Source organism: Mauremys mutica, chromosome 6, assembly GCF_020497125.1.
Source record: "Mauremys mutica isolate MM-2020 ecotype Southern chromosome 6, ASM2049712v1, whole genome shotgun sequence".
Lineage (NCBI taxonomy): Eukaryota > Metazoa > Chordata > Testudines > Geoemydidae > Mauremys > Mauremys mutica.
The window spans coordinates 125,230,137-125,245,530 of NC_059077.1; the positions used below are offsets into that span (position 1 = coordinate 125,230,137).

The 15,394-nt window shown below is 45.8% G+C and overlaps 1 protein-coding gene across 3 annotated transcripts in view; it reads left to right on the forward strand.

Annotated features, from left to right (window-relative positions):
• The first annotated feature begins 6,437 nt into the window (after positions 1 to 6,437).
• The window catches only part of TRABD2A (TraB domain containing 2A), a 101,345-nt gene continuing 92,388 nt past the window's right edge, over positions 6,438 to 15,394 (forward strand). For all 3 annotated transcript variants that reach the window (XM_045020396.1, XM_045020398.1, XM_045020397.1), the window contains exon 1: positions 6,438 to 6,599. In XM_045020396.1, coding sequence (XP_044876331.1) covers positions 6,489 to 6,599 — 111 coding nt within the window. In that variant the 5' untranslated portion in view covers positions 6,438 to 6,488. The remainder of the gene's footprint in view (positions 6,600 to 15,394) is intronic.

Here is a 15,394-nt window from a genome sequence, read left to right on the forward strand (position 1 = left end):
GTGTTATATAAGTGCTTTGTTACTCACTTATTATTATTAATAATAGTGAGTTAAGTCTTTGGGATATTTGTTTTGACAGTGGCCCTTTAATTTAATCTTTTGTTTTTGTTTTTGTTTTTACAATAAAAATTAATACCTGAATATTTCACTCCATTTTTATCAGGCTTGGCGTTTCACTGGTTCCTCGCTCTCATTTTCTAAACAACTGTTGTTTGATTAAATCCCTTTGGTGTTATTTTCAGATGGGGAGTGGGAATGTAAAACTTTTAACTCTTTACAGCCTGAACTTCCAAATGCTCCTGTCGTTTTTGTTATTTCTAGAGAGCCGGGGTTAACGCAATTCAGTGCTCCCTGTTCTGGTCATGTACTCTCTCTTCATGTCCTTTCAGCGCCTAAGAGATTTATTTTTGTTTAGCTTTCCTTCTCCATTCACATTGAGATTCCTATTATTAAGATGTGTTTAGAGTACAGCATTCCACTCTTTCCTCTTTATTTTGAGCTTCTGGCTGACTACGCGTGATAATTACATGTAACCACTTCACTTTGTAATATATTCCCCATAGTTCCCTTCCAGCTGACCTAACACTTTCATACAGTAACATACTACAAAGTTCACTAACCCTTTTTATCTGGAGGCATAATTGGGGCTGTGTGTTTCTGAGTCTCTGAAGTCCACATCAATCCTTCTAAGCAAACTTCCTTTCAAATGCAGATAAAGTAGAGTACTCTTTCTCAACCCAATGAGAAAAGCTCCTTTGCCTCCGTTAGTGCCTGTTTTATGATATCTCTTTCATGATTTTAATAGAAAAATCAGCAAATTTAGCTTTCCGGGCGATCCAAGCAGCACTGTGAATCTAGTTGTGCTTGATTTTGACTGTATCGTAACTTAGCCTGTGGAGCCTGATAACTGTGATTTGAATATAATACCTAGACATCAGTGCAGATGCCCTTTGCCACAGCCTCTCCATGCCGGTGCTCTCAGGGTTTGTGTATACGGGAGGGGTTTTTAATATGACTGAAGTGATAGCCAGTTAACACAAGTTAGCTAAGATGTTTGTACATGACAAACTGGGTACCCCCTCAATGTCTGTTCCAGGACACACACATTTGTGATGTCTAGACTGCCAAGTACACAGATGTGTTAGTAACCGCAAGGTAACTGACAATCAGTCAATTCAAGTTAAAAACATAATGTAGACACATTCTCAGTTTGCATCGAGGGGGAAGTTAAGGCCTCAATTCAGGAAAGTAGCTAAGCATGTGCTTAAATTCATCCTTGTTCAGCAAAGCCCTTAAGCACGTGCTTAAGTCCCATTGGAGTCATGGAGGTAGCGATACAGGGACAAAAATAATAAACAAACCTGGATAGGCAGAACTTAGCAACTTTGGTTTTCCCTCTGTGTTTCCATTAATGACAGTAAATTCTGGCTTTTAACTGAAATACAACACACTTGTACAGTTTGAAAGTATCTGAAAAACATTTCCTTTGCCCACCTCATGTCTATTTTCCACCAGGCAATTCACCATGGATCAGTTGCTTTGGAATATACATCCATTCAAATGATACCGCAAGTGGCATTTTGATCTGTTTTGTCTGTGTTCCAGTGAGTTACATGTGCTCCAGTAAGTACTGCTGGTTATTTTATCTTGCCACTTTATACTCACAATTGACTGAAAATACCTCATGTGTAAGAAGCTATTTAACCAATTCAGTAGCAAGACTGCACCATACAAGACATTCTTGTAATGTACAGTTTCATCAATCTGGCATGTGAAAGTCATGTTGCTCCCAAACCCAGTCATGTAGATCATCAGATGTGGAGCTGGCTTACTAAACACTTGACTTTCCACCCATCATCTAGGAGGGCATTGTTAATGAGGACACTGCCATGGTAGGTAAATGTTGTCACAGTATTTAGCACCTGGCTGCTAACGCTGATGATGAGTTTGAAACACTGTTTACTTAGCAGTGATTGGTTTACAGCCACAGTATTTGAAAGCCTAATTGCCTAACCAATGTCACATCTCTGGTTCTTCTTCATGGGTCTAGGAATGCCCAGTTATCATCCAAAGAGGAGTTCTTTAAAATAAGATCTGTTGAAGAGATTACTTTACAGATTGCATGTAAATTATATCCCTCGTCAAAACCAAGGCTCTTTGCCAGAAGAACACATTGATTTTTTTTTAATGGTTAGCATGATCTGTTGAAAGAGTAATATGCATTTTATATATTGCCTATGCACATAGTTATTTTTTATCACGTGCACGCTTCCACAAAGCTCAGGAGGAAATCACAACTGAAAAAGTTAATACATACTTAACTCGAGATCTGAATTGGGCAAGCTTGTGGCAGCTTGTTGAGCTGGTCCTTTTTTTTTTTTTTTTTTTTTTTTGGAGACCTCCACCTTGTACTCCAAGAGCTAAGCATTCATTACAAAAATAAAGGATGAATTTGTAACCCTGTTGAAGTCAATGGGTGTTTTGCCTTTGACTTCAGTTGGGTCAGGATTTCACCCCTAATCTCTGTCTCTTACTGTTGTGCAGATGAACTTAAAAATGTGAACAGAGTATCATTAATACAGTGATGTCTGCCTGAGTCTCCAGCCAGCCTGAAACAATGAGCCTGATTCTCCCTTGCCCTGCACATACTATAGATCAGGGGGAGGTGGGTTTAAAATGCTGCCAAATCAGAATGGCAGCATTCTAGACCCACTTTTGCACTAGTGTAAATGACTGTGCCAGGCACAGGGCATCACAGAGTCAGACCCAGTAGCAATCAGAGAAGTGTGGCAGCCCCTACTCATCCCAAGTGGGTATTAACTTTAAAGCCTAATAACCCTCATTTGAAATGTCCACATTGTTAATTCATTACAGATCAGTGCATGCAAAAATGAAGCGAGAGATTAGGAAGGTCTGTGCCATCTGCTAAGAATGGCACTGCATTTTGTTGTTTTGGAGGATGGAACTTGGTTTGTGGATGGAGCTTTGGGGAATGCCAAAACTCCATACCCCTTCCCCTCCCCTCATGTGACTGACTTACTCCTGCAAGAGACTGGGTTCTTTCACTTGTTTTGGTCTCTAATAAAACAAGACAAAACAACAATCACCTCTACCCAACAATAGGTTCACATGCTAAGGCATGTTGTGGAGTGAGCTGGTGTCCAAGCTTTAAATAAATATATTTAGATTTCTCCTTTATTTGCTTAAGTCACAACAGTTTTGTTGTATAGGAATTATAGCAGCACCAATATAATTAGTTCCTATTATTAAGCTTGTTGAGGGATGTGACACTTGGCCATTTGAATTCACCTCTGGCTGGAGCCTGGCATACAGGCTCTTACCTTTAGTGCAATGTTTTTAACTGGAGATTACAGACAATGTAAAATGTTGAGATTTTAAACGCTTTTGATCAGTGTCAGAGCAAATATGGTTGAACTTTGACAATTAAAACATTGCAATAGGTTCTTCCATGTAAAGCTTTTTGAAAGGATCACATTTTTCATATGAAGGTCATGGCCAATGGAATAACTTTTCTGTGTGCACAGTATTTCTAAATCACAAAATGATGACAGAGGTTGGTTTCATACTGCAATAATCTGGAGTCTTTAGGGCAAGAGTGAGTCCAACGTAATGGCTCCCTTTATGCTGTATCCCAGGCCAAAAATGGTTGAGTGGAGAAAAGACAATGGAGGAATCATCAAGTTCCATTTATATGGAAACCACTTCAGGCAACCTGCAAACCCAATGTTATGTCAGTGAATTAGGGACTTCTACTAGCAACAACCAATAAAATTGTATATTAAATCTCTTAACATTCCCAGACAAACCAATTGATAAGAGGGGTTACAGCTGACAAAGTATCCTGTAATTTAAAGGAAAAAGCTGGACACTTTGGTTTAAAAACTTAAACATTAGAAAACAGGACATTCTAAGTAAAAATTTAAAATAAAATCACCCCAACCTTTGAACATAGGGAAATTCACAGAGAATCCTCTGCTCCCCTTTTGTCAACCCTAGCTGAATTACTGTTCAGGTGACAGGTTCGGCCACTGGAGGATAACTTGGCAGTAATAATTTCATTAGTAGATCTCAATGCACTTTACAAAGGAGATCAATATCATTATCTGCATTTTATAGATGGGGAAACTGAGGCACAACGTGGTGAAGTGACTTGCCCAAGGTCACCCAGCAGGCCAACAGCAGAGCCAGGAATAAAAACAAGGTCTGCTGAGTTGCAGTCCAATGCACTAACTAAGCCACATTGCTCTCCATAGCCCATGCCCTTTTGGGTGGTATTTATGTCTGGAAGTTGGCTGGCACATATATATGCATCCAGTTTTGGTCCCCTCCACTACAGAGGGATGTGGAAAAATTGGAGAGTCCAGCGGAGGGCAATGAAAATGATTAGGGGGCAGGGGCACATGACTTATGAGGAGAGGCTGAGGGAACTGGGGTTATTTAGTCTGCAGAAGAGAACAGTGAGGGGGGATTTGATAGCTGCTTTCAACTACCTGAAGGGGGGTTCTAAAGAGGATGGATCTAGACTGTTCTCAGTGGTGGTAGATGACAGAACAAGGAGCAATGGTCTCAAGTTGCAGTAGGGGAGGTCTAGGTTGGATATTAGGAAACACTATTTCACTAGGAGGGTGGTGAAGAACTGGAATGGTTACCTAGAGAGGTGGTGGAATTGCCTTCCTTAAAATTTTTAAGGTCTGGCTTGACAAAGTCCTGGCTGGGATGATTTAGTTGGGGTTGGTCCTGCTTTGAGCAGGAGGTTGGACTGGGTGACCTCCTCAGGTCTCTCCCAACTCTAATCTTCTATGATTCTATGGTTTGAAGATGCCTGCTCACAACAACAGGAGCTGTGTGCTGTTGGGGAACACAAATTAGCCCCCTGTAATCCCACAAAATTCCATAGATGTTCATCTAAGGGTTCTAACCTACACACTGCCTAGTGTTAGCATCTAGTGCTTTGAGCTCCTGCAGATAAAAAGGCACTAAAGTAATGAAAAGCAGGCTATTGGACAGCACTCTCTGTGGCATCCATCTGTGCTGCTGTACCAGAGTTCAACTGCATGAGTTGGGAGCAGCTTTAATTTGTAATTTCCTTGCTGTTGTCAGATTAAAAGTGTGGCTTGGGTCCTTTTTTCTCTCTGTTGCGCTGGCAACTCTTGAAGTCCCACCATTACGTTTATTTTTATCCTAATTCTTTGCATTTATACTGCATATGACTAATGCACCACAAGGACCTTTATGCATTGAGTTTCTCTCTCTTGCCCATCTAATGCAGCCACCACACACAGCTTTGGAGCGGTGTCACTCCCATCCTCTGCAAGACTACTGCCAATTTTGCAAAAAGAGTCAGTCTTATTGCACCTTGTTTTCCCAGCCCCTGTCCAGTGCTGCCTAACACAGGGAGAGTTAAACCCTTCTAGTGTGTGTCCTGTATTTGCACTTTACGTTTTGGTTTGAATAACTCAGAAAGTTCTTTGCAAATGAATTGAACTTTTAACTATATACGTCTGTTAGTCTATAAGGTGCCACAGGACTCTTTGCTACTTTTAACTATAACTCTTCTAACTCCCACCTGTAGCTCAGGTCAGGTGTAATTTATTTTAGTGTTTAGGTCCCAGCCCTGCATGGACAGATGGTCTATAAAATTAAGCACACGCGTTAGATTTTGCAGCATGTGGCAATTGAAATCAAATCCAAACCAACTTGTCGCTGCTTTCGCTTCTATATGTTTTTATCCGCCCCCACCCCCTCCTCCCTTGTCATTCCCCTTCCTGGCGTTTGGGTTTGATTTACTGGCCCTAGAGCGAAAAGACCTGCTGAGAAGCTGTAGCTCGGACAGAAGTGCTGGGCTTGCTGCAGAAACTGCGGGGTGAGGGGCTCTGGCTTGCAGTAAAACCTACGGACTGACTTGCCCTCTCTCTCCTGCACTATTATCACTGCTGCCTGAGCCTGACCCCTCCAGCGGGGAGGAAGTGCCTGGCCTCCCCCCCCTCGCCGGAGGACAGGCCAGAGGAGAGCGAGGGGGCGCTCAGCCCCCCCGGCCCCGCCCGGCGTGGGGCAGCCCCCGGGGAGCGGGCTGCTCCGAAAGCTGCCGGCCAGGGGCGCAGCCGCGTCCTCCCGCGGGGCAGGGCTGGGGGCGTGGGGGGAGTGTAGGGTTAGGCACCTCCTGCGGCCAGTCGCACGGAGCGGGTGACTTCGTGCCTCCATCCAGGGGCTGCGGCAGGAACTACAGAGCGGCGCCCGGCCTCCTGCAGGGGAGGAGCGGAGCGGAGCGGCCGGGCCCCTCGCAGGGCTCCCCGCGGCTGCAGAGCCCCGCTCCCCCCCCCCGGCATGGCGAGCCCCCCCGCCCGCGCGGCACGGGGACCCTTTAAGGGGAGGGGGCAGGGGCTGGGCGGCTTGGCGCGGGGGTGACTCCGCTCCGCTCCGCTCCGGCCACCGCTCGCGGCTCGCCAGTCCCCGGGCTCGGAGCGACGATGGTGCAGCTCGCCGGGGCTTGCCTGGTGCAGAGCTGCCTCCTCCTGCTGCTGGCCCGCCCGAGCCCCTCCAGCGGGGACCCTGCCGCCAGCTGCGAGCTCCACCGCCAAGTAAGTGCCCGGCGCGGCGCGGCGCCGTCCCGGGGCAAGGGCAGGGCTGCCCGGCTGGGCGATTCCAGGCGCGGCGGGGCCCCGCCCTGCTCCCCACGGGGAGAGCGGGGGGCAGCCGCCTGCTCCGCTCGGTTTGTGGGACGCAGTTCGGGGCTTTGCCCGCGCCCAGCGCAGCGAGAAGGGAAGTCCTGGCTCCCCCCCCCCCCGCTTTCCCTGCCCTGACTTCGGGGATCCGTGGGGTCCCCCCCGCCCGCCGCTTCTCCCGTGCTCGGAGACCCGCCGGGGCAGGAGCGAACATCCCTCCGGAGAGAGGGGAGGGGGAGAGGAGCCGGGCACGGCTGGCTCGGAAGGATGAGGTGTAAATAGCGAAGGGATGGGATTCCCAGTGCCCGTAATGAGACAAGGCGGAGTGAGGAGCGCCAGCCTGCTGTTCGCGTGGGTCCTCGCCTCGCTCCAGCTCCGAGTCCTTCCCCGTCACTCCAATTCCAGCACCCCCCGCAGCCCGCCAGCGCTCAGAAGCGTTCTGCAAACGGGACCCTGTTAGTTCTAGCTCCTGATCCTGGTAACGCCACCAGCGTTTGCTCTCTCTGCACAAAATGGTTTGAATTAAACTGTCTAGTTCAATCTCCACTTAAGCTCTTTTTGTGAAATCCTGCACATGCAACTAGCTAGGTCCATAGACTGTGCCGGACTTTTAAAGTTGGAATGAAAGTGTGCAAAAGGCAGGCAGGCAAATCGGTTCATTAGCAGAGCCAAGTGTAAACATGCTGAAAACTGTCCTAAGCCTGCTCTGTGGATGACCCCTGGAACCTTTTAACTTGAAAGTGGTAACAGAACATAGATCCAAGCAAAGAGTAAAACCTCCCTCCTCACATTTATTGCTTGAGAATATCTGACTGGTTTTTTAAATGACCCTGTGATTCAGTTTTCCATAGAGTCTTTGACAGTACGGAAAATTTACAGAAGACTTGTTCTTTTGTCTGTTTCCAGTCCTCTTAGGCGTGGCATACCAAGTTTTATTAAGGTACCCATAATGTATTATTCCCTCATGGAAATCCTGTGGTGGTGCTCTCGTTTAATAAGAACTGCTGCAAGAAATGTGTAACTAAAACCAGTTTCTCATAAAGTAGCCACCAGCAGTTTTTTCTTAGCGCTCAGAAAGAGTTCTGGCTGGAGCAGCTCCTAATATAGAAGAAGGTGAAATCAGAGCACAGAAGGATTAAATGCCCACTGTGAGCATCATGTGCAAACAGAGAATTGATGGTAATGGACATAATACACCTTTTAGTTTAATTAATGAAGGATGACCTCAATCTGTGCCTGCCACCCTATAGCTAAGCCTTGCTAGGATGGTTGCCTGGAGACAAACTAATAGTACAACTTGGCACTGATTTAGTGTGTTACATGGTCAAAGACCTGTGCAAACATTAACTAATGAATCCATACCCTGGGGAGGTAGCTATGGAATATTATGCCCATTTTATGGATGGGGAGAATGAGAGAGATTAAAGTGACTTGCTCCAACCCACAGAGTGGCCCAGCTTTCTGCAAGGGTATGTGCCCCACATGTGCAGTGCCTGCTGTGTGTGCAAATCAGGGACGTGCCCCTAGGAATGGGCATGCACAAATCCCAAACTTCACATCCACAGTGCTTGTTGGCGCACACGAGTCAGGCACAAGAAAAGGGTGAGCGCAGACTTGGGAGAAATGGGACTGTTCTGCTTCAGGAGGCAAGTCACTCCCGGGAAACAGATGGGAGTTAACGAGTTGTTTGAAGTGTTGTTGTAGCTGTGCTGATCTCAGGGTATAAGAGAGACAAGATGGGTGAGGTAGTATCCTTTATTGGACCAACTTCTGTTGGTGAGGGAGACAAGCTTTCAAGCTCCACAGAGCTCTTCTTCGTGTCTGGAGTTATTAGTGTCCTACAATGCAGCTTAGCTCCAAGCTGTGGGTGTAGTTTTGGGCTGGGCCGGGGTGGGGGGGCATTGACCCCCCCCCCAAAAAAGTGCAAGTCTTGGGCAGGCATGGAATTTGCCCCCTTTCCCCCCCCATGCACAACCCTGTTGGCTTAACTGGAGCTGCCCCCACCTCCCAGATATAGAAGTCAGACTATGCCTATGCTCCAGGCACCACCTGAATCTGAATCTACTTTTATAGCTTGTTTTACCTTTAGTAAAGAACTTCTCAGTGTCATGGCTTCCTGCTGGCTTTTGCCAAGACTTGTCGCTTCTGCCAAGGCGGTCTGTTACTGTGGCACGCTGTTTGCCAGAATTGCTACCTGGTTGTGTTTCTGTTAGTTTTTATTTTTTATGAGGATAGACTTTTGGCGTATCGCTCAAGCCCCAAGCTGAATGGTTGACAGCCATACTAATTAGCAAGCTAGCGGCATAAACTTTTGTTATTACTGACCTGTTTGAGGCCATCTCTACATGATTGAATTTGACTGTCTGAACATGATTGTTCCCAATGGTATTAGCTGACTCATGTTGAGCATGATTAAGCAGCAAGTGAGGATGAGGACAAAACATGATGAACAAAAGTATAAGGCCAAGATTTTCAGAAATAACTAGTGATTTTTGGAAGCCTCCGTTTTTGGGTGACCAATTTGAAACACTTCAAAGGGGCCTGACTTTCAGAAAGTGCTGTGTACCCAACCTCCGAAAATCAGATGCTTTTAAGGTGTCTCAAGTTCAGCATCCAAAAAATTAAGGCACCCAAAATCACTGGTCACTTTCGGAAACCTTAGCCATTCTTTCTCTAGTTCATTAAGAAGCGCTGCAATGTGTTGCTTAGAGGCAACCTGACCTGTTCTCATGTACCTGAGAAGATGCTCAACATGGTTTGCCCCATCCACGCTCACTCCTAACGTTTAGGCCTGCGTTAGCTAACATGATTGCAGCCAACCATGTTCAGACACAGCAAATTTCATAGTGTAGAGCAGACCTGAAAGGAGCTAAGATCCATTAACATGCAGGGCTCCTATAATGAGGGAGGTGACAGATCCACAATTGGCTCATCTCTGTGCACAATACACCCTTGGTTTTACAATGATTTAGGGATCCTGTGGGAGGATGCAGCAGCTGACCAGTGGGGTCAGGTTGGAGATCCTTGTCATCAGGAGCTGTGTGAAGGTTTGGTAGCTGGGAGAAGGACAGGGATATCTTTTTATTGCTCTATCCACTTGTGAGCTTCTCTCCCACACGCTGGCCGTAGGGATGCCTACCTGCAGCCCACCTGTCTCATCCTGGGTCCTGCTGCCTCCTACTGAACTGTCCATACACCAGGCAGCAGTAGAGTCGGGCTTTCCCTGTTGGAATCAATCAGGATTTGGGGCTTTGGAGCACCATAGACTTGACCTCTTAGAGTTGGTAGGACAACTCCCACCTTTTTATGTTCTCTGTATGTATATATATCTCCTCACTGTATGTTCCTTTCTATGCATTCGATGAAGTGGGCTGTAGCCCACGAAAGCTTATGCTCAAATAATTTGTTAGTCTCTAAGGTGCCACAAGTACTCCTGTTCTTTTTATAGACTTGACTGTGTGTCACGCTACAGGCAGCTTATTGTAGATGCCAGAGTGGGCCTAGCACAGACGGTGCTCAACCCCTGCCAAGGTGGAAGGCGGTTTGCCAGCCAGCCAGTCAATTTATTACTGGAGCCAGGATGTAAACCAGATTTCAGTGTAATCAGTGGTGGCACCCTCATAAAACTGGGTCATGTCTGGAGAGCAGGTGCCAGACCGGGCTCGGCTCCCTTCAGAGCATGGGGTGTAGAAGCCATGGGCTTGTGTGAATTTGTAGCAAGGACTTTAAAAAACAAAACAAAAAAGTTTTGGGGCATCTGTAAACTTTGGCAGAAAAAATTGTATTTATGGAAAACTGCAAACCTCCGGTTGAAAACAACATGTTTTCACTAGCAGTTGATGCAACAAGACTTTTACCCTTTGTCAAGAAAACCTGAGGTGAAATGTGTTAATGATGTCTCATTATCTCCTGATTACTATGCCATTAAAATGTGAGACCGCCTGTAGTTTTCCATATTGGCAGTCTGCTTCCTCAGGTCATTAGGACAGTGGGAGAAATGACACTATTCAATGATAGATTTTATTTTCAGGTCGTATAAATAGAAGTATCCAGCTATTTTCAAAGGGGTGTTGTGTATAAAGGAAACACGCTCTTGAAATGCCACATGAATACTTCTAACTCCATCTCTCCTTGTTTAAAAAAAAAAAAAAAAACCATTCCCCATTGTGCCTGAAGAGGATAAAGTTTTTTTTAAAATTCCAGTTCTTCAAATTATGGGATGTGCTTTTTCTTACCTCCCTAAATTGCTTTTACACCTGCCTTCCTCTGCGACTCCCAAACCTTCCATCCTGATGCAAGCGTGTGTATTCAGTGTCTGAAAGAGATAAGTTGCTATTTTACAGAATTGGCAAACAATAATTCTTCAAAAAAACAAGGAGGAGTCCCTGTGGAAGACTAACACAGTTACCACTCTGAAATAATTCTTCAGAGAGCTTTCTTGTCAAAGCTCCATGTTAGAGCTAAAACTGCAGCCAATAATTCTCCCCAAATCCTGAATTTTTGGCGCAGTAGAAACCATTCTATGTTTTCCTGGGGGGGAAAAAGCTTTTAAAAGAATTAATTTGCAAGAGTGTCTTTTGTGAACATTTAGGGTTTTCCCCATTCACGAAGGAACTCTTTTGATCTGGTAGTGTATTTTGCTAAATGTTGATGCACGTTTATGTGTTTAATGCCAGGACCCAGGGCTTAGCAGTTGTAACTGTTTACTAGTGTATGGAGCATTGTTCATGATAAATGGGCCAATTAATCTAAATGGCTAACTTTTCCCCATTATATTTGCTTCAAAAGAGTATACACAGTTCGTCCCTTTATGTTCTCTCATCCGTCTGCTGTCAATTCTGGCTTTTAGTTTGAAAACTGATTTTTATTTTTCCTCTCTGGCGAAAAAGATACTGAATTTGGATTATTTTAATAGTTGTATGCAATGCAGTCCTTTTCCCCAGGCAAACTCCATTAAACTAGATTTAGGATATTAAGTATGTCAATAATTTAAAGGGGGGGAAATGAAGAGAATATTATTAATAATGTATTTAACATTTGCATATAGGTGCATGGGGCACTCCACTCACTGTATAAAGACATAGGCCTCGATCCTCAAAAGTTGTTAGGCACCTAAATATCTTTGAGGATCAGGGCCACAGTCCCTGCTTTGAATAGAATCATAGAATATCAGGGTTGGAGGGGACCTCAGGAGGTCATCTAGTCCAACCCCCTGCTCAAAGCAGGACCAATCCCCAACTAAATAGCTACAAGCTAAGTGGAACAGGACAAGATGGGACACTGAAGGAGATAAGCAGGAGACAGAGGGGATAGAAGGAGTGCAAAAAGCACATGCAGAGTAAGATTTTGGGGCCATTTGAGGGATGTATTCCTAGTTTTGTATTACAGTACTTAAAAAAAGAGCAAGACTATGGTAGTAAATTCAAAGAGGCTGTGTGGTGCAGCAGATTGGCCACTGGACTGCGACGCAGATGACCTGGGTTCTATTTCTGGGTCTGAATTATTACAGTGATAGAGGCCCTAAATGAGACTGGAGCCACTGTACGTTCACATAGTGACATTCCCTGCCCTGAAGAATGTACAGTCTAAATATGCAAGACAGACACAGAGTGGGAGGAAAGAACAGAGGTGATGTGGCTTGCCAAAGGTCACACAGCAGGTCACAAACAGAGCTGTGACTAGAACTCAGTACTCTTGATCCCCAGTTCAGTTCTGTACCCACTGCACCACACCGCCAGTGAATAGTCCTTTCCTTGTTGATTTTCTATGTTCTCACTCGTTTGTCACTCACTTTCTGGTAACCAGGTGCCCAGTGTAATTCCACTGGAGATCTGTGTTTCTTCCTATTGCTTAGCTGCATTATTCATTTTCTGTATCTTTGTAGTGTTTTACTGCAACCAATACAAGGGTCCGATGGTTTTGAAATAACTGTTGGGGAGGGAAATTACAGTATCCCTGATAGATGTGTTACAGTAAAATACTTTGTGCAGATGTCATATAAACCTTCCTGTTTGGCAGGTTTTAGCTCTGATCTACCAACGGATCTTTGTCAGCACATGAAACGATCTATGTCAACTGACAAATGAAGTAGGAGGTGTATAGTTGGGGACTGAAAGTTATGTCCTGTTACGGTCCCGTCAATGCTGCTTGTGTCCTCCTGGACAAGCAAGCCGGCAATTGCAGCAAAACCTTTCGCTGTCAGTTTAAAATAGACCAATCCCCAGATTCAAGCTATTTCATGGTGTCTCAAAAATAAATCCATGAAAAGGCTCCTGGAAACACCCCTTTGCAAGAGCATTTGGCACCTCTGCTCTGCTAAAACAAATAAAAGGAAGTCAAGGTGCACACAGAGTTGTAAAATTATCTAAAGGTAACTGGATCAGCTAATTTGAGGAGACAGCTTGGCTTAGTGGTGAGGGCACAGGATTCTGTTCCTAGTCTTGCTAGCGACTATGATTTGGCCTTAAGCAAGTCACTTTGCCTCCCCATTTCCCTCAAACTCTTTTTTGTCTTTGTGGGCTCTTTGCGGTAGGGACATATTATCTCCTACAATATGTGTGTGCAGTGCCTATGACAGTAGGGGTCTGATCTCTGCTGGGGCCTATCTAGCTATGATCTTTATCTGGCCCTCATCACTGTCGTATTCGAGCACCTCACAGTCTTTAAAGTATCCGCACAACAATGTTCTGAGGCAGGGTAGTGCTACTATGCCCATTTTACTGAGGGAAACTGAGGCAGCCTGCAAACTGAGCAACCGAGGTCTCCCAAATCCTAGGCTTGTGTCCTGACCACTGGACCATCCTTCCTCTCCTCCTTCTGGCATCTAGGCATGGTCACAATATACATAATAAAGTGACTGGTGCCTAAACTTGAGGGTGGCGTGATCCCTCTCTGGATCCTGAGAGTCTGATTTTCCTCTTTCGCTGGTGTAAATCAGGAATAAGTCATTGAAATTAGTGGCGTTACATGGCCCTCTTTGCATCTCTCTGGCAGTGTCAAAGGGCCGTAAAGTGTAATGCCCACTTTCAGGCCCCTTTCTGCTGCTGGAGCACTGTAAAATGACCTTAGTGGAATCAGACCCAGTGGCTTTATCTACTAAATGCTCTTGAAATGAAGTGAGAGAGAGAGGCTGCCAACTATTGCATAGCCCTGGGAGGGTGAGCAAGCGTCACCACTGTTCCTGTGTTATCTCACAGCCACTTAGCACTTTGTCGAACTGCTCCCCTTTGGGGGGGGGGGGGGAGGAAGGGGGGATGTTTGCTTACTTTTATCTCTAAATGACATGGAAAAAATACCTAACAATAGAAGAGCTGCACAAGGGCAAGTTAGGATCAGTGCGTGATACGCACAGGGTGGAGTTTTCAAAGGCACTCGGCCTGGCTGTGTTCTCCTCCAAGTCCAGGGCAGTAGAATCAGGCCAATGCAGAATGCCATCTCGGGTGCTTGGGTGGCTTTCAGTATCCTAGTATCTGAGCACCTCACACTCTGTAATGTATTTACTCTCTCAGCATCTCTGGGGCGCAGGCCAGGGCTGTTATCCCCATTGTACAGATGGGGAGCTGAGGTGCATGGGGACTAAGTGACGTGCCCAAGGTCACAGAGGACGCCTGTGGCACAGCAGGGAACTGAGCCAAGCTCTCCCCCATCTCAGGCTAGTGCTTTAACCACTAGTCCCTCCTTCCTCTCACATCACTGCCACCTCGTTCTCTCAGTCAATGCTGAGTAGCGCTCTGGCACAATTAAGAAACTGTCCCTACTTACTGGACACCTACTAATCAGAGGCCTATAACAAAGCTGTAGATTTGGGGGCAGGAAGAGTGGGTGGAAGAAACATAAGAGAGCTCCAGAGGTAGCCCCTTTGGTGAGCTGCCCAACCTCCCCTGAACATCTTCAGTGTCTGGAAAGGGGGAGGCTGCTGGGGAAATGGGCATAAGTAATAACACCTGCTTTCCTAGGAAAGTGGAGGTGTCAAATGCTTTGAACGCCAGCACCACCTTCTGGCAGAAGATGCAACTTCCTGCAGCTACTTCTACAACTCTGCTTTGGCCAACGGGATTGATTATGTTCAAGTGTTGGGCTCCTGTCCAGAACAGACTCTGCCGTGCAGTACTAAGGCTGTGCTTTCCCGCCAAATGTGCCTCCTTCCAAAGGAGCCCATTCTGCCCATGGCTAATGCCTGTTCCTGTGGGAATTAAAGATCCCATAATAGTTTTCAGAGAGAAGTGCGGAGGCCCAGCCTGCCCTCATTAGTAATAACTCTTGCTGCTGTTTAGCGCACAGAAATGTCTGTAATAACATCCAAGTACTCTTTAGGCACGGAGATCTCATCTGAGACTAGGTGAGAGCCATTGCTGAGTGTGTAACCAGGGCTGGCTTCTCCAACACAGTACACGGTATTTACAGACTGCAAGCTCTTTGGGGCAGAGATTGTCATTCGCTCTATGTCTGTATAGAACCTAGCATGGTGGGGACCCTGATCTGTTTGGCCTGTAGATGCTACCGCAAAATAATTATTTAATAATAACAATAATGTAGTTTCAGTATCTATCTGATTGCTTTCTAAAGGCCACTGGACTCCCAGAGTATGTGAGTATTATGGCAATTATGGTTCTGGTGAGTTTGTTTATGATCCTGGCTGAAGCTCACTGTCACCCTTTATGTTCCAGCCAGATAAAGCTCGGCTCTCTGCACGTTGGCTTTAGCCTTCCAGC